Consider the following 25,275-nt stretch of genomic DNA (forward strand, 5'->3'; position numbering starts at 1 on the left):
GAAATAAGAAGTAGCAATCAAGTTGGACTACAGCATTTCCCTGGGTTATGTTTTCTGTCATCTTGTGTCCGAGTGTCTGAACTTTTATTAAACATGTTCCTTTCTGTGCATCAGGCCAGTTTTGCACTGAAGATGTTGATGAATGTCAGCTCCAGCCCAATGCTTGTCAGAATGGAGGTACCTGCACCAACCACAATGGTGGCTATGCCTGTGTCTGTGTCAATGGTTGGAGTGGGGACGACTGCAGTAAGAACATTGATGATTGCTTCACTGCCTCCTGTGCTAATGGATCTACCTGCATTGATCGAGTGGCTTCTTTTTCATGCATTTGTCCAGAAGGAAAGGCAGGTAAGGACAGAAAACTTGCATAGGTCTGGCACTTAATAGAACATACTTCCTTAAGTTTATGCATTTGCTTGAAGTGGTGTGTTAATTTTACACACTTTGTGACCAAACCAGGAATAACAAAAGGAAACATGTGCTGTCCACAAGCAAAGACCTTTTAAACCTCTGTAGCTCAGGACAAAGAAGTATGTGTATTAGGCTGGAAGACAAACTTGTAGTTTAGATTGCAAGGAAAGCAGTTCTTTTTCTAGCGCTTAGCAGGACCTGTATTTGCCTGAGAAGTTATGCATGAGGGTGACTTGCTCTGTGCTACTTATGATAATTGTAATTAAAAGTCTAGAAGGCAAGTTCAGATATTTTTGCGTGAGTGAGGATGCCCTTACTGGTATAGTGGAAAATTTGCTGTTGTAGGGTAGGTAAAAATACAAAGGTCTCCTAACTACTACCTGGAAATACAAGTGATCAGCATATCTGAATTGAGAAGGTGAGCTTCATGTGGACCTGTGTTTTCAGCTGTTAGGAATATCATCATGCTGGTTAGAGAAGAGTCAGTTAACTGCTCCAAGGAGGAGATTTTGGTAATGGTAAACCATTGTACTGCTCCAGAAGTGCTGGAGACACCTCTGAAGTCACAGAATCTATATTTAAATATAACGTTTTATAAGTGTGTGGTGAAATCCCTGTGGTAGTCTATAGGTTGAAGCCTGTAAGATATTATTGCTCAAGCTTCTGGCTGTGGGATTCTCTATTTGAAACATCAGGACAGAGGATTTGATTGTGTAACATACAGTCCAACTGCTATATCTCAGTTTTTTGAATAAACTCTCGGTTGCTTCCCTAGGTCTTCTGTGCCACTTGGATGATGCATGTGTTAGCAATCCATGCCAGAAGGGTGCTCTGTGTGATACCAATCCTGTGAATGGACACTATATCTGCACCTGTCCTCAAGGCCATAAGGGAGCAGACTGCACTGAGGATGTGGACGAATGTGCAATGGGTGAGTTTCTATTTGCTATTTGTGAGTACGTGAACAAGGAGTTGGGTTGTTTGCTTTGTGAACTAACAGAGGGGCAAGAATACACATTTCGTCATAGCTTCTCAACAAAAGTGCGACTCCTTTCCTGTTCTCCCCCTTCCATTTCAGTGTCTTCAGATGAGTTTTAAGTCTTGTGTGAGACTTGGGGCAAAGGGCTGAGTCAGAGTAGCTGTCCATGTTTGAACTGTTAGCCTCTGGAATATGAAAAGCAGCGAGATGCTTAACCATTCTTCATTGTGCAAGAAGGCTTTAGCATTGTGTGAGAAGTGCACGCAAACGGATGTGATAATTAAGCTGATCCTTAGAACACCGCAGTTCGTGTGGGAGTTGTTGCAGCTCCTGCCTTGGTAGAAATATATCAAGGCTGTTTGACAGCCAGAATATGGCTGGATCTTTTGAGTGCCTTCTGAGACTGGTGACCAAATGGGCTTTTAAAGCTGTAGTTCTCTGATATCATGCTGTTGTGTTGTTTTGGGGATTAGCTGGACTCTCACAGACTTGCTTATAATTTTGTGAGTGCAAGTTCATGGTTCTAGCATGTGATGCATGAAGGTAATACCTAACCAGCACTCATGAAGTATTGGAAAGAAGCACTTCTTTGAATTTTATTCCTCAGCCTGCCTTGGACAAGAGTGCTGTTCCTTTTTGAAAACACACGAAGGGCTAGTTTGGTTGCTTTGTGGCTGTGGCGGCATCTTGTCAGCCTCAGGAGCAAAGTAAATGTAAAAGATGATCTAGAGATAAGGCTTTCCTTGAAAGCATTGTTAATTTGCTAATCCCTGCTAGTTGATACTCTCCTCTTAAGAACTGTCATTAGTAATACGGACCACAGTTGCTCCTTTGGTCCATTGGTAATGACAGCAATCTTTCTTTTTGCCTCTGACAGGCAAGTTACTGCTACATGTTTTCTTCAATCACAGTAGCCTTTCCCCAGAAGGATGAACAGTCTTTCCCCGGTATTACTTGCCAGAAAGGAATGACCACTGGAAAAGACCATGACTAATAAAGAATGCTGTGGCTTTCCTGCTCCGAGGAGAGGTTTTGACACACACGCATATATATTTTTCTTGCAGCAAACAGCAATCCATGTGAACATGCTGGGAAATGCGTAAACACAGAAGGCTCTTTCCACTGTGAGTGTTTGAAGGGCTACACAGGACCTCGCTGTGAAATGGACATCAATGAATGCCATTCAAATCCATGCCAAAACGATGCCACCTGCCTGGATAAAATCGGAGGATTCACATGTCTCTGTATGCCAGGTGAGGGGAGTTTCTGACAAAGATGGGGCTTCCAGCAAAGGAAAAAGTCAGGAGGCAGAGCACAGGGAGGGTTGCCAGCTCTGCTGAGGTGGAACACAAAATTGCAAAGGGGTGAGGCTAGATGAAATGGTGAGAGAGAGCCTGCTGTGGCGGCACCAGCCAGGAGGACTTGGCATTTGTGGGGCGGGGGGGGGGGGAGAAAGCAATTAGAGGACTGAGAAGGAAACCAACCTGTACATCAGCAAAGGAAGTTAGCATTCTGAGCTGGAGTATATGTGAACATATTTGTTACTATGCCTGGTAAAGTGCATGTGCAGAAACTTACATTTGTAAAAGTAAAGCAGGTGCAAACTTGAAAAGAGTGACTGTGTTTTGAGATCTGTATATGATGATTCTGGATAATAGTGGTTGGGTTTTTTATCTGCTTAAAATACCACAAATGATGCAAGCTTCCATTGACCTGAGGAAATAACTGTAAAAAAGTTACTTGATTGAAATCGTGTTTGTAAAATTTACATGTCCACCATACCAATGACCTATATAGTCTGCTATTTTTCTTTCTGATAGAAAGTGGTAAAAAAAGAAAAGGGTGCAAGTTGCTAGTTGCACAGTCTTATAAAGTATAATGAAAGAATTGTGACCCCTGCAGGTGATCAAATGATACGATGAAAACTAGAATGAGTTTTTATTAATATCTAATCTGTTTTGAAAGCTGGAACTCTAGTCCCAAGTATTTCACCCTTCTTAATGTTTTTCTTTTACCCTGTCATTAGCTAAAAAGCCTTGAGCTAAAATTATCTTCTGTGTTTGTTTCTTTACCTTTTACCTTATATTGGTGCATACCCAAATTTATTGCTATTTTCCAAAGTGTTAAAACATAACCTCTTCTTATCAAGTGGAAGAAAACATTACATGTGAATTCAGCACAAACTTCTCCTGTTACTGCTGATTAAGTGAGCACGTTCATCAACGGTGAAAAACACACATTCAGCATCCCTTTTTAACCTCTGGTGTATATTCTTACCTTGTAGGTTCTGTCCAAACTCCAAACTTGCAATGAAACTAGGCTTAGACTTTCAGGGCTGGTATAAGAGGCAGTTACACTTTCGAGGGCACTTTCTAAGGCCTTCAGTCACCTCTTCTTTCTTATTTTTATTTTTTTTAAACAGGTTTTAAAGGTGTTCACTGTGAAGAAGATATTGATGAGTGTCTAAGTAATCCCTGTGTGAACAACGGAGAGTGTCTTGATAAAGTCAACCGCTTCCTCTGTGTCTGTCCTCCTGGTAAGTACTTATTTCTGGAAGCTTTTCCTGCTTCACCTTACCAAGAACTGCATAGATAACCAGTGAGAGATTGCGGGTGGTATGTTTCTTGTGAGTTTCTGTTGTCTTAGTGCAGCATCTGTTTGAATGAGTGAATTGCAATCACTGGTAAATAAGAATAGACATATATTGGTTGCAATAGTATTGTGCCTGTAGCTGAGTAAGTGTTGAGAAATATACGGTTGGATGTCTCATCTTAAATGGTAGTTGGCAGCATGAACTTCTGTTATTGTGGGATAGTGAGATATAGATGAGTAATTATAAATACATTTTAAAAATCAGAGCCTCTGCATGCTTTTTGTCTTTTTCTGAGGTTTGTAGGCAGAAGCCATTTTTGCATCAGTATAGTTTATGTTGCTTGCATGAGGAGGGAGGTGGATTGGGTCTCCGCTTTAGAAAAGAAGGATAAATGCTGAGCTGAGGGATCAATGTTAGCTATAATGGTAAATGTCACTTGTTTTCATGATGGCCTACAAGATGCTTTGAGTTCAGAATATACTTAACAAAAGCCTGCTCTGCATCCCTTCATATTGACTAATGATGTTCTGGCTCCTCCTTTGGTTCCTTCCTCCAAGAAACATTCCTGGCATTTTTTATTTTTTTGTTGAAGTGCCTAAGGATCTGCATCATCTGACATAACCTGTTGATAGTTCATTAACTATTTCAATAAGTGTATTGAAAGATACAGTGCTGTATTGTACCACATTCCACACTGCTGTAGTAATTCTAGTCTGAAGGCTCTAGTGATGTATGTATTATTGTTTCATTTTAAGTTACTTGCTTTGATTGCTTGAAAGTTTTTATTGGTGGCCGCTCGGTTTTATAGACAGGCATACTGTCCAGTAGTGGACACCACTTGTGCTCCATCAGCTTTATTTCTGTTTGACTTGGCCATCTCAGTTTTCAAGCTGAGGCTCCTTTGACCTGGAGGATAGAAACTGTGTTTTGGCTGGTGGTTTGGACGAGGAACCAATCCACCCAGGGTGTGGTGTGTGTGCTTAGTGATGCAATTGAGTTTAGATTTACTGAGCTTATATTTGGGTGGTTTTAAGGATTTGCTAATAAATAATTCCTGACAGTGCAGCTGTTTAGATTAAGTACTTCAAATTACTTCTGGATTTTCATCTTTTTTCTGCCTTTCAGGATTCAGCGGTGCCGTGTGTCAGATTGATATAGATGACTGCTCCAGCACACCATGTCTCAATGGAGCCAAATGTATCGACCATCCCAATGGCTATGAGTGCCAGTGCGCCACAGGTTAGTCTTGTGTTCAGAACCCCTGGACTGGAGATCGCATGTAACCTAAATACATAAAGGGGTGGTCAAAGAAGTGCCAGTGTTCTTTCTTTCTTTCTTTCTTTCTCTGAAATGCTGCTTGTTTGTTGCGAAGCTTTGTCTACTCCTTTGCGGCAGAGAAGTAGTATTTAAGTACAGAAAGCCTTTCACTTGTGACAGCAGTAAGTTCACAATTAATGGGTGTTCTGGCATCCCTCTTTCAGCCCCATCTCTTGCTTCCCAGAGGGTGACAGCTTCTTTCATATTGACTATGGAATACATGAGTGGAAAAACAGCAGTGTGAAGCCCTTTATCTGTGGCTTACCTTTGTTTCTTCCAAGCCAGATTATATAGTATACAGTTGAAGAACAAGAGATGAACAGAGCAGTACTACTGTGTATTCTGATTTCTGTTGCATCAGGCTATTTTATGTCAAAACTGGAAGATTGAAATGCAGTAAAAATTGTGCCCACTGCAGGATATACCACACAGTAGCTGCCTGCCAGAATGTAGTTAAAATGATCTGTCAAGCATCGTACAGAAATTTTGACAGAGCTGTGGATGGAACTGAGGTGGTTTTTTTTTTTTTGAATGTGCTGAATTCCTTTACTGCTTGGTTAATTACACATTTGGAAACAGCAGGTTTAATTATGGGATTTTCTTATCTTCAGACCTCTAAGAGTGGTGTAGATATATTTTATCTTAATTTTTACATCTGGTCAAATAAGAGAGTTCAGAGCAGTTACACTCTAATTCTCAGTAAGGAATGACTTTTGGTTGCTTTCAATTAATGGTGCCTGATGCATTGTTCGTGGTGCAGATTCAGGTGTGGAATGCATTGGCTTTAGCTCTTCCATTAGGGAAGAGGCTGAACAATTCCTGGAGCTACCTTTGTCCCAGAAATGTGTTGTTAGGTTGGCTAGACTTATGTATAATTTTTCTCATTTTGAATCATTCCAATAATCAAATTGTTAAGGCAAATTCGACTTCCCTAATTTATTCTACGCTGGACAGAATATAGCAGAGATTAGCCTAAAAATTCTTCCCCAGTCTTTTCACACACACCCTGTCCCCCTTGCCAAAAGTGCCTGAAGAAACAATGAATTTGTTGGAAGTAGGGGAATGCAGTAGTTCTAATCAGGAGAGGAACAATTATTTACAGAATTCTCCTTTTGATTACTGCATGTGACAGAATAAGCTCACACTTGCAAAAAGAAGCAGCAGCTCAAATTTTCTCCAAACTTGGAAACTATCTTAGAAAGTCTTTCTCAAGCTGGTGTGTAGTCTGGTTGCTTTCATTCACCGAGAGTGCAGAGCTTATTGGGCCTAAGAGGGTTTTGGGTTATGTAGTGGTGGATAGCGTGGAGAGCTGCGCCTTGAAAAGTGTATTCTGAATTTGGGTACGAAACTGCTGGAACCACCTAAGTACAGAAATCCTAGGTTTCCTAGATGAGGAGGAAAGACTACTGCTTCCATGAAGGCACATGATGTATGGAGCATTTTCAAGGAACAGGCTGGAAGCAACCAAATGTATGTTACTGAAGCAGCAGCTCTTGGTAAAATCCTTGGTTAGTATTTTGGCTGAAAATGGAAGAGGGACTCTGTACTAGGGCTTTTTTCCATCCTGTCTGAGGCATTTTTATGTTCTATATTCAAGTGGTTTTTTTCTAGTCTAACTCTTGTCAGTAAAGAGGGAAATCGTATCTCAGTAAGGTATGTTCAGTTAAGAGATTGATAAAGATATCTGATCTTCATGTGGTTCAGTGCAAGGTACTAGTTTTTTGAATTAATGTATGCTAAGTATTATATTTAATATTGACAGCCTTCTATAAGACTGAAATATGGAATTCATCATTGGGACTGGTCAGTTATTGGAAAATAATGTTTGGGTATGTTCTTGCTCTATTAATCTCCTATTATGAGTGATATGTGTTCCCTGAATGGTAATCGCCAGCTGCCGAAGTGATTGAAAACTGCAAAATGTTTGGCCAAATGCTGTACAGATAGCTCTATTTACTGCTTGCTTTTTGTCTTTTCTTTCCCTTCTGGCATTATTCCACTTCTCCTTCCCAGTGGTAGATCATAGCTTTTCTTTTCTTGAGTTGTTTTAGGTCTTTCCTCTTTTCTTTGCCTCTGTCCTCGTTTTTTTTTGCCACTGTTCGTTCTCTTACCGGTTTGTTTTTCTTCCTTCCCTAACATCTTTTTATATCCATCTCTCTAACTAGCTTCCCTTCCCTCTCCCCACCTACTTCCACACCCATTCATCCATGCATACGTTCGCAGAACTTGGAAATGTTAGCCGTCACCTGGTATGTTTGACCAGAGAAATAACCACAAACCTGTATGAAAAATGGGGAGCCTGTTATCCACTTATAATACTCAGGTGAGAATCACTCTTCAGCTGTTGAAATTCCCTGCAGCTTGGTTTGTATCAGTCTCCAGTTGGTGTTTGAAATTTGAAGTTCTACCTTCCTAATCTCCAGCTGCTGGAAGGCAGTTTGAACTGTTGCTCCAAAACCTCATCTCTGAAAACAATTTATTTTAAATTGTCCCTGTTTCATGTAACTCTGCTCCATCATGGAAAACAGGGCTCTTGAGGGAATTGGTTGCTGCTCTGACCTTCCTGAACCATTGTTTTAGCCCTTCTGGTGAATAGATTCTGTCCTTCTCTGTTGCTCAGGATGTTTCCCAGCTGAAGCAGAATGAAACAGGCCAAATCGCTGCTTGTTTCATTGCTCCTAACTGAAGAGGTTGCATGCAGTCTTTCATAAATTTGCAGTTGGTGCTTGACTGGAGTTACTGAAAGGTTTCCTCCCAATGAGAGGGGCAAGAAACTTTTAAAAAAGCAGAGCTGCAGAAGCTTTGACGTGAGTCAAGGGAATTCACTTGGGAAGGTTTCTGCAGCATCTTTGTAGTAATTCCTCACACTGAAAAAGTCAATCCCCTTGGTATTGTGTAGAGGAAGTAATGACAGGAGAGTGCCTTCAGATAGTTTATACTGATGTGGGTAAATATTTCTCATGGAGATTTACATGTTTCCTCTCATTGCTGCTGTTCTGAATAAACTGAAGGTAACCACTTCCAATGCTGGGATTCTCCATGCAAGATGTTGTTCTGTAATGCTGTGAGCTGTGGAGGAGTGTTGTTTTCCAGGGCTGGAAAATGGGCAGCAGTTGAGGTGCCCAGTTACCCTTTGTGCTGTCTGCCACTTTGCTGATTCTTAATACGATTCTTTCTATATTTGCATTATATTCACTGTAGCATCATACCAGTTAACTTGTTAATTACTCCTGTTCATCATTTTTCCCTAGGTTTTACTGGCCTTCTGTGTGAGGAGAATATCAACAACTGTGATCCTGATCCTTGCCACCATGGGGAATGTCAAGATGGAATTGATTCATACACATGTATATGCAATCCTGGCTACATGGGTGCCATATGCAGCGAGCAGATAGATGAATGCCACAGCAATCCTTGCCTCCATCAAGGGCGCTGCATTGATTTAGTGAATGGCTACCAATGCAACTGTTTGCTGGGCACTTCAGGTACACAAAGCACAAGTGGAAGGATTGGATTCTAACAGAATTCGAGTATTTTATTATTTCCTATGTGTGCTCTGGTGTGTGCTAAATTTGCATACAGAGATAAGCTTGTGGTATGAGAGTATCATTTTCACATTACTTTTCCTTACTGAATTTTGGTGTGTTTGTGTGGATTGCCTAACCCTCACTGGTACTGGAACTGGTCTTGGAAGAATTTACCTCCTCTTTACTCCCAAAATTCGAGCATGCGGAAAAAAAATAGGCATGGTGTTCAAAATGGTTTATTCTTTTGTTGAAACATTTAGTACAAGTTCAGGGTCATACTCAGTCAGCACCCAGTGACTCAGGTGATATTCCTTGGTGTTGCAGTGCTGCTGCATCATCGCCTGTTTCAGTTGCCCCAGTGCATGTGTAACTTTGAAGCAGGTGGGGTTCTTAATTTGGCTATTTCTGGGAAATAGTTTTGTTGTCGTCTTTGCAAGATTTGGCCTCCTTATTCTTCTAACTATTTTTTCCAGGAGTGAACTGTGAAAATAACTTTGATGACTGTGCAAGTAACCCATGCATTCACGGGGACTGTATTGATGGCATTAATCGCTACAATTGTGCTTGCAAACCTGGATTTACAGGTAAAGTCAGCTACCCAATAGCTTTGAGGTGTTTTGAAAATAGTTATCCGGCTAGCTAAGGGAGCTGTTCTTTGCATACTGACTGCAAGGGATTCAGTTAGTATCTCGGTAAATCCTTCTAATCTTTGAATCTTGGCGTCTTACATTACAGCAAGTTCTACCAAGCAGAAAGATGGCCTAATCTGTGCTGTGAAATGCCATTCTTGTTAGGTAATTACGTCCAGTTCATGGTTCTTGGTTTTATGACAAAAAACCCCATGTGACTTTGGTTTATTATTTACAGCTTCTTTCCAGGGACAGAGAGATTGTGGACAATATAGATAGGTGTTTGATTAGACAGTACCTGGTGCTTTGACCACGAACAGTGTTTCTCTTTCTGTGAAAGCAAAGCATTAACTCAGTGTTCTAATGAGCTGCTCTCCACTCTGAAGTCTCCAACTGAATAACCTGCTTTTTTCAGTACTCTCTTTCATAGTGTGGTCTGTTCTGTTTCCTTTTTAAAGACTTATCTAATACAGTAAAAGTAGGGCTGAAAAAATAAGCTCTTAGGCACTTTTGGATCCATGCTTAGAGCTGTAGATCTATATCAGGACTATTTCTGATGACTAAAGCAGATCTCAACACTGTTTATAACAGACTTAATATGTTTTGAGCCATGTAGGGTAATATGCTCGTAAAATAATTGTTGTAAGACAGTGTGGTACTGTTTATAACAGTTTTCTCATCACGTTTGTTACTGTTTATTACTGAATGATTCTAATTAGAATTGATCTGAAATGCATTAGAAATAGCACTAAGAGGTTTCATGTGTTTTGTGCTTTTGTCTTGGCGTCTTTCTAAACTTCTGATGCTCCTTCCTTCCTTTGGCTCTGGCATGGTGGTACTCTGTAGTCCCCAGAACAGGAAGAGGCATGATCCTGATAACTTTTGCCTTTCAGTCGTCTTTGTTGCTGGCATACCATATTTGTTATCCTACTGGACTTCTTACTGTTATGCTGTTAAAATAATTCAGTAATATGATGAATTTGCATATTCCAGTATTTAAAGAGATGGCTTGCATGGGGTCTTGTTACTTTGTCCTTTCCTTATGTTAAAAATGCTTTCAACTTACTGCAACGTTCACTTTGTTTAGCTTTCCAGCCTCACAAGATCGTATGGTCACTACAAGGATCTTGCAGTCGTAATCAGAGGCAGGCAAAAACAGGAAACGGTGGTTTTTAGAGAACCTTTTGTGCAATAAACAACCAGAATTATATTTACTGCAGACATTATGGCAGTATTGGTTGTTCAAAGGATAGGTACTTTCAAAGCAGAAGAGCAGGGCTATGACAAGTGGAGCTCAAGAGGTTTGTTCCAAGCATGATATAGTTGAGTGATTTTTGCCTTCCTAATCAATATTAACCAGTGATTTGTAGTGGAATTCTGTTGAGATTCTTGAGTGGTTTGTAAATACTTGTTGAGTGTGTTTTCCAGGCACAGAAAGGTGCTGCATCTTTTAAAAATGCTTCTCTTGACTTCAGTTAAAGCACAGAGGCATGCAAGCTCTGTCCTGCTGCATTGGCTTTACTGAGTTGTGCCTCAGTGTATGTTCTCACAGACGTACAAAGCAAATGTTCTTATAAGAAATACTACTTAATAAGTATTGCTTTTTCTTCTAGGCCCACGTTGTAATGTGGACATTGATGAATGCACATCCAGCCCCTGTCATAATGGTGGAACATGTATAAATGAAGTCAATGGCTTTCGGTGTGTATGTCCTGAAGGTTACCATCATCCTCACTGTCAGTCACAGGCAGATGGGTGTCTTAGTAATCCCTGTGTACATGGCAACTGCACACATACTGCTAGTGGGTAAGTACTTATTGTCACATTAAACTTACCTGCTGCTTTCTATACTTTTTTTCCTTGCTTTGCCCGGAGTTCCATCTTGACTTGAGGTTTCTGATTTTTCTCTGATTTCTCAGATTAGGATCCAGACTTACCTGCTGCCCATGACATAATTACAGTAAGGTGTAGACCTTTAGTCACCAGCTGCAGTCTGTGCTGTTTCAACATAGGTTTTTCTGTCCTGCATTGTATTCTTTGCTGTCTTTGCATGGGCGTGTAGCACACGGTGGACTGCCACCATCTAAAGGGAGGGTTTGGCAATTCAAGTAAGTCGAGTGAATGCAATTAAAATAAAGAGATTGTTCCAAATTGAATCTTTGGGGAGCAGCAGCTATCTATCTATTCCATCAAACTCTAAAATGTTGAGTGTGGAGACTTGCCTAGTGCTGTTCTTGCTACCCAAATACTGTGTATTAAGGAACAGGCAGACAACTTTTGACACTTGGAGATAGAGCGATAATTGACTTAGAACAGTTTGTCCAAGGCTGAGATTTCTTCAGCTTTAGTCACATTGTTGCATGCCTGAGAGAAAAAAGGAAAGCTCTTTCTGGCTATTCTGATGGCAGTAGTTGCTTCTGAATCTTCCCATCCAGGAAGACCAAATGCTGATTTCAGGAGCTCTGAATCAGACCTCTTTTTGGTAATGATAAGTCTGGGAATGCAGGGCCTATGGAGTCAACAAGTTTGCGGAGGTAGGGCTTGTGTTTGTTAAACTTCCCAACTGTACGTGGAATAGCAGTGCCTCTGAGATGTGTGCTGCGTCCTGGAGAGTGTTGTCAGCAGTTGCGCAAGGAAGTGATTTACCACTGTGGGTAGCTTTGTAGGGCAGGATTCAGCACTTTCCCTGGAGCTGGCAGGAAGGCTGCCTTTATTGCTAATTCAGCCTCCATGTAAGCTTGGAAAACAAATGTTTTGGTTCATCTTGTCCATCATCTGTCACCTGCATTCATATTTATGCCCATGTACACCTTACGCTCGGTGCCAGATAAAATAAGTCTTGTTTGCATGACAGGGAAGGAGGCCAGTGTGTGTGTTGCATGGCTTGAGTCCAGGGTGGTTCACTGAGTCCTTGGTTCTACGTCATATGGGTGGAGTGCTGCTCTACTTCAGATTTTGAAACATGATGGAGAAGATTGCTCCTGCTCCCAGCCAGCTGTTTTCATTTGTAACCACTGCTTTGTATTAAATCAGTCTAGTTATCTTTGGAACCTATTGTTCCCCTCCACTTTTTTTAATCTTTTTTTTTCTGTCTTTGTTTAAATGTGTTGAGATGGTCTTATCAAAGCAGAAACACATTGCTGGTTGACTGAGCGCTTTGTGAAAACTGTAATGGAGGGAAGTGTGGTTTTAAGGGAGGGTTTATTTTCAGTATCTTCAGAACTATACAGCTGGGGTAAGCAATCTAAACGTAACTTAGGGCTCTCCTAAAGAGAGGTCTTTTGGTTTTCTCTCCAAAACTAATCTGCAGGAGAAACTGATAGATGAATTATTTCAGAATGTTCTAAAATTACTGCTGGTTTTGCCTTTAAAGGTACAAGTGTGTCTGCGACCCAGGCTGGATAGGAGATTACTGTTCAACAGAAGGGAATGAATGTAAATCAAACCCGTGCCAGAACGGAGGAACTTGTGAAGATCTGTTGAATGGATATAGATGTACCTGTAGGAAAGGATTCAAAGGTGAAAATTCAGAGAGAAGTTTCTGTTCTCTTTTTCCTTTCAACTTCATTGCACCCTTAGTGCCATTTTAATCTTTTCATTAAACTTCATGGAAATAGGAATCAAGAGGGGAAATGCCATGCTTGTATGAAGTTAAATTACAGTCAGCTCATGTAGACATGATACAGCAGTAGAATACTTAGTAAGACCATATCTAAGCCTTGTTTGGACTCATTAAGAAATGTCTTGGTGGCAGCTGAGCTTAATTTTCTTTGTAAGAAAGTTAGACTGAGATATATAAATGTACTGAGAATTGAAGGGGCATTAAACTCAGAATTACTATGGCTGCTTTCTGCTTGTACCCACTGAGCCCATGAGGAGTGCTCTGATCTTGTTTTCCTTCTGCTGAGATTTTTCAAATATGGAAATGCTGTCCACTGCTGTGTAGGATAATCATGCAAGTTACAATCTCTTTATTCATTCTTCCAAGCAGCACCAAGCTCTTAGCAGCATACTGTCCTGGTTTTTCCCCTTCTGCTCTCCAGGTGTGAACTGCCAGGTAGTGGTTGCTCCTTGTTCTCCCGATCCTTGTGAGAACTCGGGAATTTGCCAAGAATCTCCTGACTCTGAAGGCTACACCTGCCAATGTGCCCCTGGCTGGGAAGGTAATGTGGCTGGGGAATATACTGTACTTTCAATGCTGAGCAGTATTGGCATTGAGCCTTTTGACCATTGCCTTACGAGGGGTCTTACTTACGGACTCTCTGTGTTTCAGGGGAGAGATGTACAGTGGATATTGATGAATGTCTCTCAAAGCCCTGCAAAAATCATGCTCTGTGCCATAATATTCAAGGCAGCTACCTGTGTGAATGTCGGCCAGGCTTCACTGGAGGAGACTGTGACAGTAACATTGATGACTGTCTTTCAAGTGAGTATAAGCAGATTGTTCTGTGTTTTTCATTTTTTCCTGGAAATAATTTTGCTGTACTATTGATGACTGCTATTTGACAGACACTGAAAATTCTTTTATAATCCCTTACCAAAAAGAAAAAACCCCAGACCTCAGCTTTGTAAGACTTGCAAGTTTGAGGCAGTCAAATCCATCACATTCTGCTGCTAGTAATGGACTACCGTGTTCTAACTGATAGCAGGAGTTGTTCCCAGATACCTAACTTGAAAAGGTCCTTAGAGTTTACATAATTGAACAAGGAGCACTGTTAAATGAAGAATTATATTTGCCTGAAATTTTAATACAACAAGTTAAAGTAACACTGCAGGGCTTACCTGTATTTCAACATTAAGCTTGATTGAGGTGTGGTGGGAATCTGGGGTATAGCCGTCTTTCCTGAAATGTCTCTGTCTGACATGAATATTCTGGAAAGAGTGGGTCCTGTTGCTATTCCAGTTAATCCATATTTGAAAGCAAATTAAGTAGCAGGAAGGCACTCTGTTCTGGAATAGGTATCAGTTGCAGGAGGATAGCATACACTGATGAGTACTGAAATTGTTTAAATTACAAGAAAGCAAATGTTAATTTCATGCCCTTGACACTGCTGTTTACAAGGGAAACTAAATACATAGTAACTTATTTTTTGTGCTGGGCATGTTCTTTATCATAATCAGATAAAAATCAGAGTCTCCTGAGAAGCATCATGTGTTTAAGAGTTCATCTATTACTATTTGGAAGTGCTTTATCAAACCTTGGAGGAGTTCACAATGTTGTAATTTTTTAATTGGCTGTCTCTTTAAAAAAAAACAAAACAAAAAACCCAAACAAAACAACAAACTTCAATTTTTTTATTAGAGTAGCTTAAAAACATACCTAAGTCTTAAAGATTTTAGGTATGAATTTAGAGAGTTGTGTTTTACATTGAAAAAAATTTAAATTTGTGACTGCTGTAGAGAAGGATCCAAACAAGTCTATTAGCAAAAGTTACCGTGGGAGACCCCAAAGCAGCACTGCTGAAAGAACTTCTAAGACAACTGGCTTAGCCTGAGCTTTTGATTGCCTCTTTCTGAGCAAACAGGTACAGTACAAAAAAAGTCACGTTGGTGCATTGACTCAGAGCTTTGCTTACTGAAGCCAACAAAATTATTGCTTGTCCTGTTAGTTTTTATGTGGGTGTCTGAAGAGAAAAAATGTTTTTAAAGTGCTCATCTTTCTCTCTTGAACAGCTGGGAGATCTCTCTCTATTCCTAAGTCTTCTGAGAGCTGTGAGATTCATGCCATGTTGTCTGTTAGGCAGCACACCCATGAGGTTGAAGAACTTCAAATTACTGCTGCAGCTGATTTCATTTAGCATAACAAAAACCTTCCACGGCTTGAGCCAAATGTCTTTAATCTATGAAGCAAACAAACCCTCCAACAACAAGAACTTATTGAAAAGTTGATACTCAAGTCTCCTTTTTCTGTCAGTAAATGTGCGGCACAGAAAATTAACGCGCAGCTTTTGGCTTCAGTCATAAATGGCTGGCTGCCATAGACACAACATTTTACAGCTGCCAGGGGTCTCACTTTGAATGTGCTTTTTCTCTGCAGTAGTCAGATGACCTTTAAATGGATGCAGGTGTGTCTCTTAACACAAATTTTTATCATGTGAGCATATTTCTCAGTCGATAAATGAGCTTTAATTACCTTTCACATCTGTTTTCTTCATTTTCCAGTGAACAGAACGATCTTGTACTTATGTTGAACTGCAAATTTTTGGTGTTAAATTTTAAAGTTTGTATTTTAGTAGTACTTAAAGATAGTCATAGATCAAAAAAACTTGCTCCATGACCTTTTTTTCATCCCCCTTCCTGTCTCCCCTTTTCCTCCCCCCTCCCAATTTCCCACCCTGCCTTCATATAGGTAGGCTTTTGGTCTAGGGAATGCAGAGTAGAAAAGGAATCTGGCTTCAGAGGCAGTATCCGACAGAGGAATGTGGGTCTTAAATCCAAAAGTGGAAGGAGCAAAGCAGGAAGAAACTACTGAATGGCAGAGATCTTTCAGGCAGATTGGTACTTGTGGAAGTAGAAGGAATACATTAGTAGGGGGTGGCTTAGACCAAAAAATGGTGACACACAAGTAGCAAGACCATGGTAGGGATAAAGAAAATATCAAGAAATGCAGAGGTGAGGAGGTGGTGTATGAATTTGTGAGCTTTTCTGCCAGCCTTTCCCCAATCAGCCTTTGATACTGGGAAAAATGCTAAGTGCTCAGTAACGCTTAAGTGCTCATATATATACTAATATACACATACACATTTGATTTGACTGGATTGCTTTCATGCTTAAAATTAAGCACGCAAGTTCTCTCCTGTGTTGAGCAGTGTCTGGAAAAGAGAGAATGGATCAAGTTCTTTTATGAATAAGACTTGGTAAGGAAGAAGAAACAGTTGCTGTCCTGTTTGTATTGTCTTTATCAGTAGGCATTTGTCAAAAAAAGCAGAGTTTGAATTTTAAACCAAGAGACTGGGTCTGGTTTTGTTGGTTTTGGTTGAACAAATCCCAGCAGAGAAACCTTTAGGCCTTGAAGCTTGGTCTTGATCCACACCTTCCTGTGAATTTGTTATTGATAATGCTTTGCGATTATCTCTTCCATAAAGTGGCTCAGAAAAACTTGTCAGTAGTCTGTCACACTCTGGGCTATGTGACACTTTTTTTCCTAAAAGCTACTATGCTAGGCCTGGCCTTTGAGTGTTATCCATTTTAACACTTACTGTAATGCTTCTGTCTTAGATCCCTGCCAAAATGGAGCTTCATGTGTGGATGGGATAAACTCTTTCTCATGCATCTGCCTACCTGGATTTCATGGAGATAAATGTCAAACAGATACCAATGAATGTCTGAGTGAACCATGCAGGAATGGAGGCACGTGCACCCACTACGTCAACAGCTACACATGCAAGTGTCAGCCTGGGTTTGAGGGAACCAACTGCGAGAACAACATCGATGAATGCACTGAGAGGTGAGCTATCTTCACTGTGCTGCTGCACTAAGGAGCCACACAATGTGTGCTCGTGGCTTGAAGTCAGTCCTACCCAGAAGCAGTTTTTAACGATGTGGATCTGTTTTCCTGCCTTTTGTCCCTGAGACATACTTGTGATTCATGCAAGGAAAACTTGCTTACCTTGTGCAGGATATCAGCTGAAAGGCAGTTGCCTGTCAAAGTTGGCCTTCAGTTTGCACAACTAGTTAGAAGCTTAGTTCCATTACAGGAGGAATGTGATAGTGTTTAACAAATGTTAAGACAGTAACAGATGCGAGCTTATTAAAACATAAATAATTTATATTTTTATAAGACCTTTATCATATAGGGGAGGGGAAATAATTGATTGGTTATGAACAGTTACTGTGTTGAGAAATACAAAAGCTGCAAAAATGGAAGCGATGGCCAACTCTCAGAAAGGCAGGAAAATTAAATTAGCCCTGAGTTGAATTATTGACTGCAAATAATATGAAGAAGCAACCAGGAGGAACACTAAATCCACAAATTCATTACTGGAGAGGTTTGATCATCAGAGATCTTTTAATGCTTACAAATTGGATGTGGTTTAGCAGTGCTGAGATAAAACCTGAGGTAGTTCTAAGGGGGAGGTGTGGAACTGGGTTAAAATGCTCAACAGCTGGTGCTTACATAAATGGTTCACTTGGTAGTTTTAAACGCTCTTTGAGAGTTAACCCTGTGTATCCATCGTCTGCCTGCATATTTATTTTAAGCTTTGTTAGGATTGATGTAAGTAACTTCAGATTCTCAAATGAAAGCAATTTCTAGTAAAGCTTGAAATGGTTAAAAAAAAATAATTAAAAAACAGTCTTTTCTGGTCTAGTTACCAGAAACAAATAAGGTGCCTAAATGCAAAGTTCTTGGTATTCTCATGTGTGTTCTGCACACAAAGAAAAGATCTTTCTTATCTTTTATAAAATTGCATTTGTGGGGGAGGAAGAATTTTAACATCTTTTGCTTAAGAACAGGATTGTGTCACTGGTGAGGGTGTGTTTAATTGGCCCAACAGTTGTTTAATCAAGTGAAGTATGTTGGCTGTTTTAGCAGAATGCCTGGTTCTTCCTTGAGGTTCATCCTGGTTTTGTTTTCGTTATCAGTTAGGAGAGAAACCAGTCTTGCAGGTATGAATGAAGGATGTAGCAGTTTTCAATGCTCTGCCAAGCTAAACCAGTCACACGTTCCCAACCAAAATTTACTGAGCTATACTTAAGAGCACCGTGATGGTTGGCTAATTTGAATTCAGTTCAAATAATTCTTCTGTATCTTGTGTGAGAAGCTGCCTATGAGAGAGTGCCATTTTCTTTTGGAGATGAGTACCTGATTTCAGTGAAACATGCCAAGTGATTGACAGTTCCTCTGTCTTCTCTTCCTTGTTTTGCCATGAATGTAAACAGCAGTTTCTGCTCCCTGTAAAACAGAATTCAGCCCACAAGGCACAGGATCATCTCTGATAAACAGGTTACTGTTGACATGTCTGCTGTAATCACAGTCAGAATTTAGATACTTAAAACTTGCACTGGAAGTTCAAGTGGCTTCTCTCATGGAAGTACTCTTTGACAGTGCACAAAACAGTTAACAAGCATGAATTCGTTTTGTGTACTTTATCAAACTGATTATCTTGAGTCTGTTCTAGGGTTGTTTTCAGAGGAGCAGGAGTTTACTGGCAGGCGTTTCTTTAGAAGGAAAAAGGAGTCAATTTTGCATGAGGCATCACTTCTAACTTTCCCAGTCACTTCTCTGTAGGACACCTAATCTGGCAGAATTTCTTACAATCGGAAGATTGGGGCGCGGGGGAATAATTCCTTTGATCTGAATTCTGCTGGGGCATGTATGAGTAGTTTTATAAATCAAGGACTTAAGTTTCTCGTGAGAAGAGTGGGAAGGGATTTAGCAATACCAATACTTTCACATAATTTCAGTGAAGAACATGCTTGTGTTTTGCATGTTATACGAACTTTTTCCTTGAGAAAACATACCTGTGACTCCTTTGAAGCTTTAAAAAAAAGGCAAATTGTTTTGTTTCTCATAATTTGTGATACAATTGTAATTCGTAATAAAATTTGTATAAAATTTATCAGATTGAGCAAGCCACACGCCTACCTGGTACAGTACTGTTTGTGGTCACGTTGAAGCTGGGAAGATTTCATTAAATAAGTTACCTCCATCGCTAATGACTCATTGAAACCCTGCTTTACTTTGTTTCCCTGCCAAGGTAAAAGACAGTGAGCTGGAGGGTGAGCTGGAGTTCCCTTGAATTGCTGTTATCCGATTTATGCTTCTTTAGCAGGAACTTACCAGTGGTCAGAAGATCCTGTAACCTGGTTTTCTGTCTCATTACAGTAATGGTTATGTGCTGTTTTGGCTGTGAGTTAATTGCATTTTGTCTCAGCTTACCTTTGTTGACACTCTCTTGCAGCTCCTGTTTCAATGGAGGTACTTGTGTGGATGGGATCAATTCCTTTACTTGCCAGTGTCCGGTGGGGTTTACAGGACCCTTCTGCCTCACAGAAATCAATGAGTGCGATTCACATCCTTGCTTGAACAAAGGCTCTTGCGTGGACAGCCTAGGCACATATCGATGTATATGTCCTTTGGGTTATACTGGCAAGAACTGTCAGGTGAGTGACATTTTGTAGCCCGTTTTGCATGGGGCACTGTTGTTTGAACTGTCCCAACAGCAGAAGTGACTGGGTTAGATGTGAGGTACCAAACATGGCAGAGCTCTTGTTCCTTCAGTTCTGGTAAGAGGTGGCTGGCTCATTAGGCCTGGGAAGAATAAGTCCAGTGCCTCTGTCTGACAGAGCAGGTGCCCCTGTTCACAACTCTGGAAATCTAAAGCGTCTATTTGCAAGGAGGAGAAAAATGCACATTATTTATGAGGACAGGTGTCATTGGAATCTTCTAGATTAGTTTTCTTCTTAAATGAAAAACAGCTGTTAACTTTGAAAATGGCTGCATTTCATTTGAAGCATAAAATTGTCCTGATTGAAGGCAGAGTCCTGCATTAAAAGAAGGCCAAACACAAAACAAAAAGCAGAGTATCAGTCTGATTAGCAGGACCTTGATTTAACTGGTTTGTTTGTTTACAGGGAGGTGTAGTTATTCTGGGTTGATTGTAGATTTTTTTTCCATAAGAAGTCAGAAAATGTTTTCAGGCAGTAACCAACATGATTGTCCTGTTCACAACCTCAATAAAAAGCTGTAGTCTTACTTGCAGACTTAAGTTCAGGTAATTTACAGTTTTCCACAGTTGAGTGTAGGAGCTGCAAACCCATACTGTAAATGACTGACTAGTACCTATTAAAAACTTGAAACTTGGCATATCACAGTGGAAACAGAATGCTGATTTAACTTTTCAAATCAGTTTTTCCTTTTTATTCTATGCTTATCAAAACAGCAAGAATGATTTAAGACTGTTTCTGGCTTTGGAACAGTAAACACTGTATTGGCTTCCTTCATAAGCAGTCTGAGTGCTGCCATTTTAGAAACAAATAAATCTGTGAATTTCTTAAACTACTGGAAAACACTACAATTTTGTAAGAATTTTGCAATTGTCTTTCGTGCCAATGTGTCTTTGTAAAGCAGTGGGTGTTAGAAGAATATTTTAGTGGCAGTGGGGGAGGTGCTTTTCCAGAAGTATGTTGCTAGACATTAAATTGTCAGGTCTGCTTCTAGGTATTGCTAATGGAGGAAGTGAATGCAAAGTGATGAAGTGATATAAAAAAACAACCCCTCTGCTACCCTAATTATGCATTCTGGGCACACCACTTAAACCTCATTGGGAGAATTAGCATTGAGAATGATCGTACAGTAGTGTGAAGTTCAGTAGTTCCTCTTCTGTTATGTTTGCTTTGTTTTTACTTGAGAAAAGGATTAATGTTCCTGTCCCTAAATTAAATGTTGTGGATTCTCAGAAAGTCTGCTTTATGTTCAGAGAAGCTTGATCATAATGTATTACTCATTTTTTACATGGAATCAGAACTTTCTAAATTTATAAGTACTTTTTAAAGCTGTATTGTAGAGATTTATAGATTACAGCTACACTGTAGTTCTTGTCTTAGTGGTAAACTGGCTTGACCTAATTAGCAAAGCTAAATAAGCAGCACAAAATCAGACAATGATTCATAAGTTATAGAATTTGCATGTAAAATAGTCAGCTACTCATTACAAATGCAGAAGCAAGAGGCTCGGTGTTTTTCTTCACGCTCAACTACATGTGATAAAACTTAATTCCAAGACTCTTTTTGGTTGCCTGTGAAAGCACAGATTTTTCTACTTTAATCTTTGTGAGGAGACAGTTTGCATCTGAAAAGCAGAACTTTCTGCAATTGAAATTGCATTTTACAGCCAAAATTCAGTACTACTCGCTTTAAAAACCTCATCCTTCCCTCAAGTCAGCTTGAAATCAATCAAATAGCTCTATTACTTTGAAGACTAAGTGCTCAAAAAGGAAATGATGGTTAGTGGCTGGTTTATATTAGGTCACACAGTTATTTTGGGTCCTCACTCCACTTTCATATGATGATTTACTGAGTTTTAGTCTCTTTGTTCGGAAACTGTTTTTTTATATAAGGAATCAATTAAAGCAGTATACTTGGGCCCATCTTCAGTTCATAAAACAGTTGTGGGGTTTCGATTGAATCTCGAAGACAGGAGAACTCGGTGAGACCATACCAGAGCAAATGGGGCCAAAAGCAGGCATGGTGAGCTAATGACAAAAAGGAAAAGCAAAGATCAAAATGTGGGATGCATCTGTCATCCTCAAAAAGCAGTGAAGATTGGGGGGAGTTTGGGAGAAGAAAGTATACCTGTTCCTGTTGATAGCTGGAACCCTCCTGCTAATGTGGGACTAGAAGCCTAGTCTGAGATAAAACTGAATTTTCTCAGACCCAGCCAGCCAAAGATCCCTTTGCATAGCAAGGCATGAGGATCAGCTTACTCTTGAAATGGTGCTGCTATCTGGGGTTTACTTCTCTGTACATTTGTGCTTTCCTACGCATAGGAGCTCTTGAGACTGTCAGTGAAACACCTGACTTAGACTTGGGAAGTACTGTCCTTTTCAGTGCCACATGGAACCAGTTTTGCAGAGCTTCCTTTCTTTGCTTCTTGAACTTGTACTCCAAACAGTGTTTCCTACTGCGCTTGCCATATACCATGTTGTGGTTTTTTTCTCTCCAGGCACTTATGGATCTATGCAGCAAGTCTCCCTGTAAGAATAAAGGCACGTGTGTTCAGAGCGGAGCCCAGACTCGATGCGTCTGTCCATCTGGCTGGGCCGGTGCTTACTGTGATGTGCCCAATGTCTCTTGTCAAGTGGCAGCTTCACGAAGGGGTAAATAATCATCCTCTGTGCTTTAACTGAAAACATTTCCCCATGCATCATTAATCTGCGACTCCTTTCCCCATGCGCCTGTGAACACAGCATATATTGGAAATCCCAGAGAGCTTTGCCTCTAGGTGGTTGATCATGATCACTTCTAAGCTAAAAAACTGTCTGCAAGGTTGTATTTGGGAGTCAAGGCTTTCTTGATTCTCCTGACATAAGAAGCTAGCTTCTGCCGTAAAAATATTAGAAAAGAAGAATTAAATATTTTATGAAGTCTCAGAGTTTCAGTAATACTGTTTTACATGGACTTGCCTTTTTGGAAAATACATCAGCTATTTATGCCTTTCTGCTAAATACCAGGCAGGCCACGTTTAAGACATATCCTTGTACAAGAAAGGCATCTTGTAACTCATGATATTTGTAAGTTTTTTTACAGAGAATAGTGGCTACTAAATGAGCTATTTAGCTATATAAGTAATACCATGGGCCCCCAAAGTAGTAATTTCCTGCCTCAGATGATGTACACGTAAAAGATTTGGTTTTTAAGTTAATTTCTTCCTGGAAGGTGGCTTGTAGCCCAGGCTGATGGACACTGTCATGCCATTTTCAGTCCAGGAAATCCAAACAAGCAGATTCACTGTCAAAGGAGAAGAGTGTCAAGCTCCCATACCTTTTGCAGACATTCTAGGTACAAACATTGAACCTTTGTACTGCAACAGTAGTACTTCTGATGTGTATTTACCAGCCAGTGGTAAAATAATACAGCAATACAAATACTTCATGCCAGTGTTGATGCTGATGATCCAAAGGGGACAGAGCAGTGACTTCATTTGGAAGCTAGTTGTGGTTCTGACCGACTGTAATTTAAAAAGTAACTCTTCAATTTTTGAGTTCCAACTTTCCAATTCCTTGGGTCTAGCCATATTCATTCCTGGCTGCGCTACCAACACTGGTGGCAAGTGCGTTTTACATGTTTACTTACTTTACTTTGTTTCAGGAGTCACAGTGGACCAGTTGTGCCAGCACTCTGGTCATTGCCTCAATGTTGGAAACACACACCACTGTCAGTGCCAGGTGGGTTACACTGGCAGTTACTGCGAGGTGCAGCTGGATGAGTGTGACTCCAGCCCCTGCCAGAACGGTGCTACCTGCCGGGATCACTTGGGTGGATACCAATGCGAGGTAATGCACAGTGGTTTAGTAGGAAGAGGTGTAAATATTTAAAGCATTGTAATGCAAAGGAATCAAAAGAAATCAGAAACACATGCAAGTGGTAGAATAGCTTCAAAGAAGGGATAAAAGCAACCTGCACCTGGTAAGAATTTTTAATTTTGCTGTGGCAGCAGCAGTGCTCCTGAGAGGCTTTTAAGACTGAATTAGAGGTGTAAGGAGGTGTGGTTGATGGGCATTTGAACTCCTTGCCTCTTTGGAGACAGAGTTCTTATCTTGAAAGACTTTTTGCCTGAGGTGTGGTTTATATTAAAATATACATAGAATGTGTTAAAGGAATATTGTATTCTCCCTATTGGATGGGCAAAGTATGCCTTCGCTCTCAGGGTGGGAGATGCCGTCCACTGCTTTCTGTTTCCTACAGCTGATGCAGAGAGCAGTGTAGACCATGAGATTATGGTATATCAACCTTCCTATGCTTTTCAGAATGGTAGAACACCTTGGAAGCTTGTGCCCAGAAGGAAAGGAGTTTTATATAAACCTTAAGTCAAAACTACTAAGCCAGTCTCGGTGGTAAACGGGTGTCAGGATTTGATCACTATATTTTGCAGGAATAAAGTCACTCAAATTCAAACATGCAGTGTGCTGTTGAGTAGTCACATGGTCAAGTTGTGCGCTTAAGCTGGCTGGCTGTGCAGCCCTTGAAATCACTTGCAGTTGTATAGCTACAAAGGCAGTCATAATCTGTCCCATTGAGGGTTTGCTTTGTCTGTGTTAGCCTTTCTCAGATGTCTACTAATGTATCTATTAGGAGAAGATTATTCACACTTATCTTTATACTGGCAGTGTGTGCCTGGATACCAGGGTGTCAACTGCGAATATGAAGTGGATGAGTGCCAGTTTCAGCCCTGCCAGAATGGAGGAACATGTATAGACCTCGTCAATCATTTCAAGTGCTCCTGTCCACCAGGAACCCGGGGTATGAAGCTCAGCAATTAAGTGAATGTTACAAGAGTGAATTTTCCTTTCTGACTACTGGTTTAATGATGCAGAGTCTAAAGGGAATGCGTTATTTTCTTTGAAGAATGTTCCCAAAGTGCACTGAATCCCTTGAGATACATATTTTCTCTTTAAAAATAAATGCTGCTTTTTTTTTTCTTATTCCTTTTTTTTCTTTTAAAGGAATAGGTCATGACAGTGTCCTTTGGGAATGTATGATACATCTTTGGCAATGGGGATGGACTAGATTACCGTTAAAGTCTCTCCCAATCCTATCTGTTTTGATGTAGTAAATACAAGGTTTCTTTTTGGCTAAGATGCTATGAAATATACAGAAAACTTGCTTAGTTCTTGCATAATTTCCAGTGTCCTTGTTTAAATTTTGGCCCTGCATTGTTCCTCTGTCCTGGAGTCTTTTGTGGAAAAGAAGTTCAGTGTCTCTAGGCTAGCTTAAACTATTTCAGCAAATTTGAACTCTTTTATTAAAAGCTCTTTTTTTAAAAAAAGGTTCACACTTACATAATGGTAGTTTTCAGTAAGTATGATTCCACAGCCTGTTTAATGTCATGTTTCTTGAAACCTAACCTTCCATTTCCCTGCTATATCTGACCTGATGGCCCTGACTTCTACCATTCAAAATACTCAGGTTTGCACATTTTAACCCATCAGTGAATGCATTCTCACTTGACTTTTTTTTCTTAAGTTTATTTCTCAAGACAGTTAAAGATTTTACATTTCTCTGAACTTACTTTTTCTTTCTGAAGTGTGTCATCTCAATGTAGGCAAAATCTCCAGATGTGTGTCAGAACTAAATTTTTGGTTCATAAAGTAAATTTAA

At 40.2% G+C, this 25,275-nt stretch overlaps 1 protein-coding gene across 2 annotated transcripts in view; it reads left to right on the forward strand.

Moving 5' to 3' along the window:
• The window catches only part of NOTCH2 (notch receptor 2), an 88,624-nt gene that overhangs the window by 43,891 nt on the left and 19,458 nt on the right, over positions 1-25,275 (forward strand). The window contains exons 6-21 of one of the 2 annotated variants that reach the window (XM_052800787.1): positions 115-348; positions 1,187-1,342; positions 2,455-2,643; positions 3,813-3,926; positions 5,109-5,222; positions 8,552-8,785; positions 9,301-9,411; positions 11,070-11,262; positions 12,830-12,975; positions 13,500-13,619; positions 13,730-13,882; positions 16,675-16,903; positions 19,359-19,560; positions 22,121-22,274; positions 23,266-23,450; positions 24,285-24,417. In XM_052800787.1, coding sequence (XP_052656747.1) covers positions 115-348; positions 1,187-1,342; positions 2,455-2,643; positions 3,813-3,926; positions 5,109-5,222; positions 8,552-8,785; positions 9,301-9,411; positions 11,070-11,262; positions 12,830-12,975; positions 13,500-13,619; positions 13,730-13,882; positions 16,675-16,903; positions 19,359-19,560; positions 22,121-22,274; positions 23,266-23,450; positions 24,285-24,417 — 2,667 coding nt within the window. Of the gene's footprint in view, positions 1-114; positions 349-1,186; positions 1,343-2,454; positions 2,644-3,812; positions 3,927-5,108; positions 5,223-7,313; positions 7,624-8,551; positions 8,786-9,300; positions 9,412-11,069; positions 11,263-12,829; positions 12,976-13,499; positions 13,620-13,729; positions 13,883-16,674; positions 16,904-19,358; positions 19,561-22,120; positions 22,275-23,265; positions 23,451-24,284; positions 24,418-25,275 lie in introns of those variants that run through there. The other variant, XR_008237107.1, reaches the window with a different exon arrangement.

This window comes from Harpia harpyja, chromosome 11 (assembly GCF_026419915.1).
Source record: "Harpia harpyja isolate bHarHar1 chromosome 11, bHarHar1 primary haplotype, whole genome shotgun sequence".
Classification (NCBI taxonomy): domain Eukaryota; kingdom Metazoa; phylum Chordata; class Aves; order Accipitriformes; family Accipitridae; genus Harpia; species Harpia harpyja.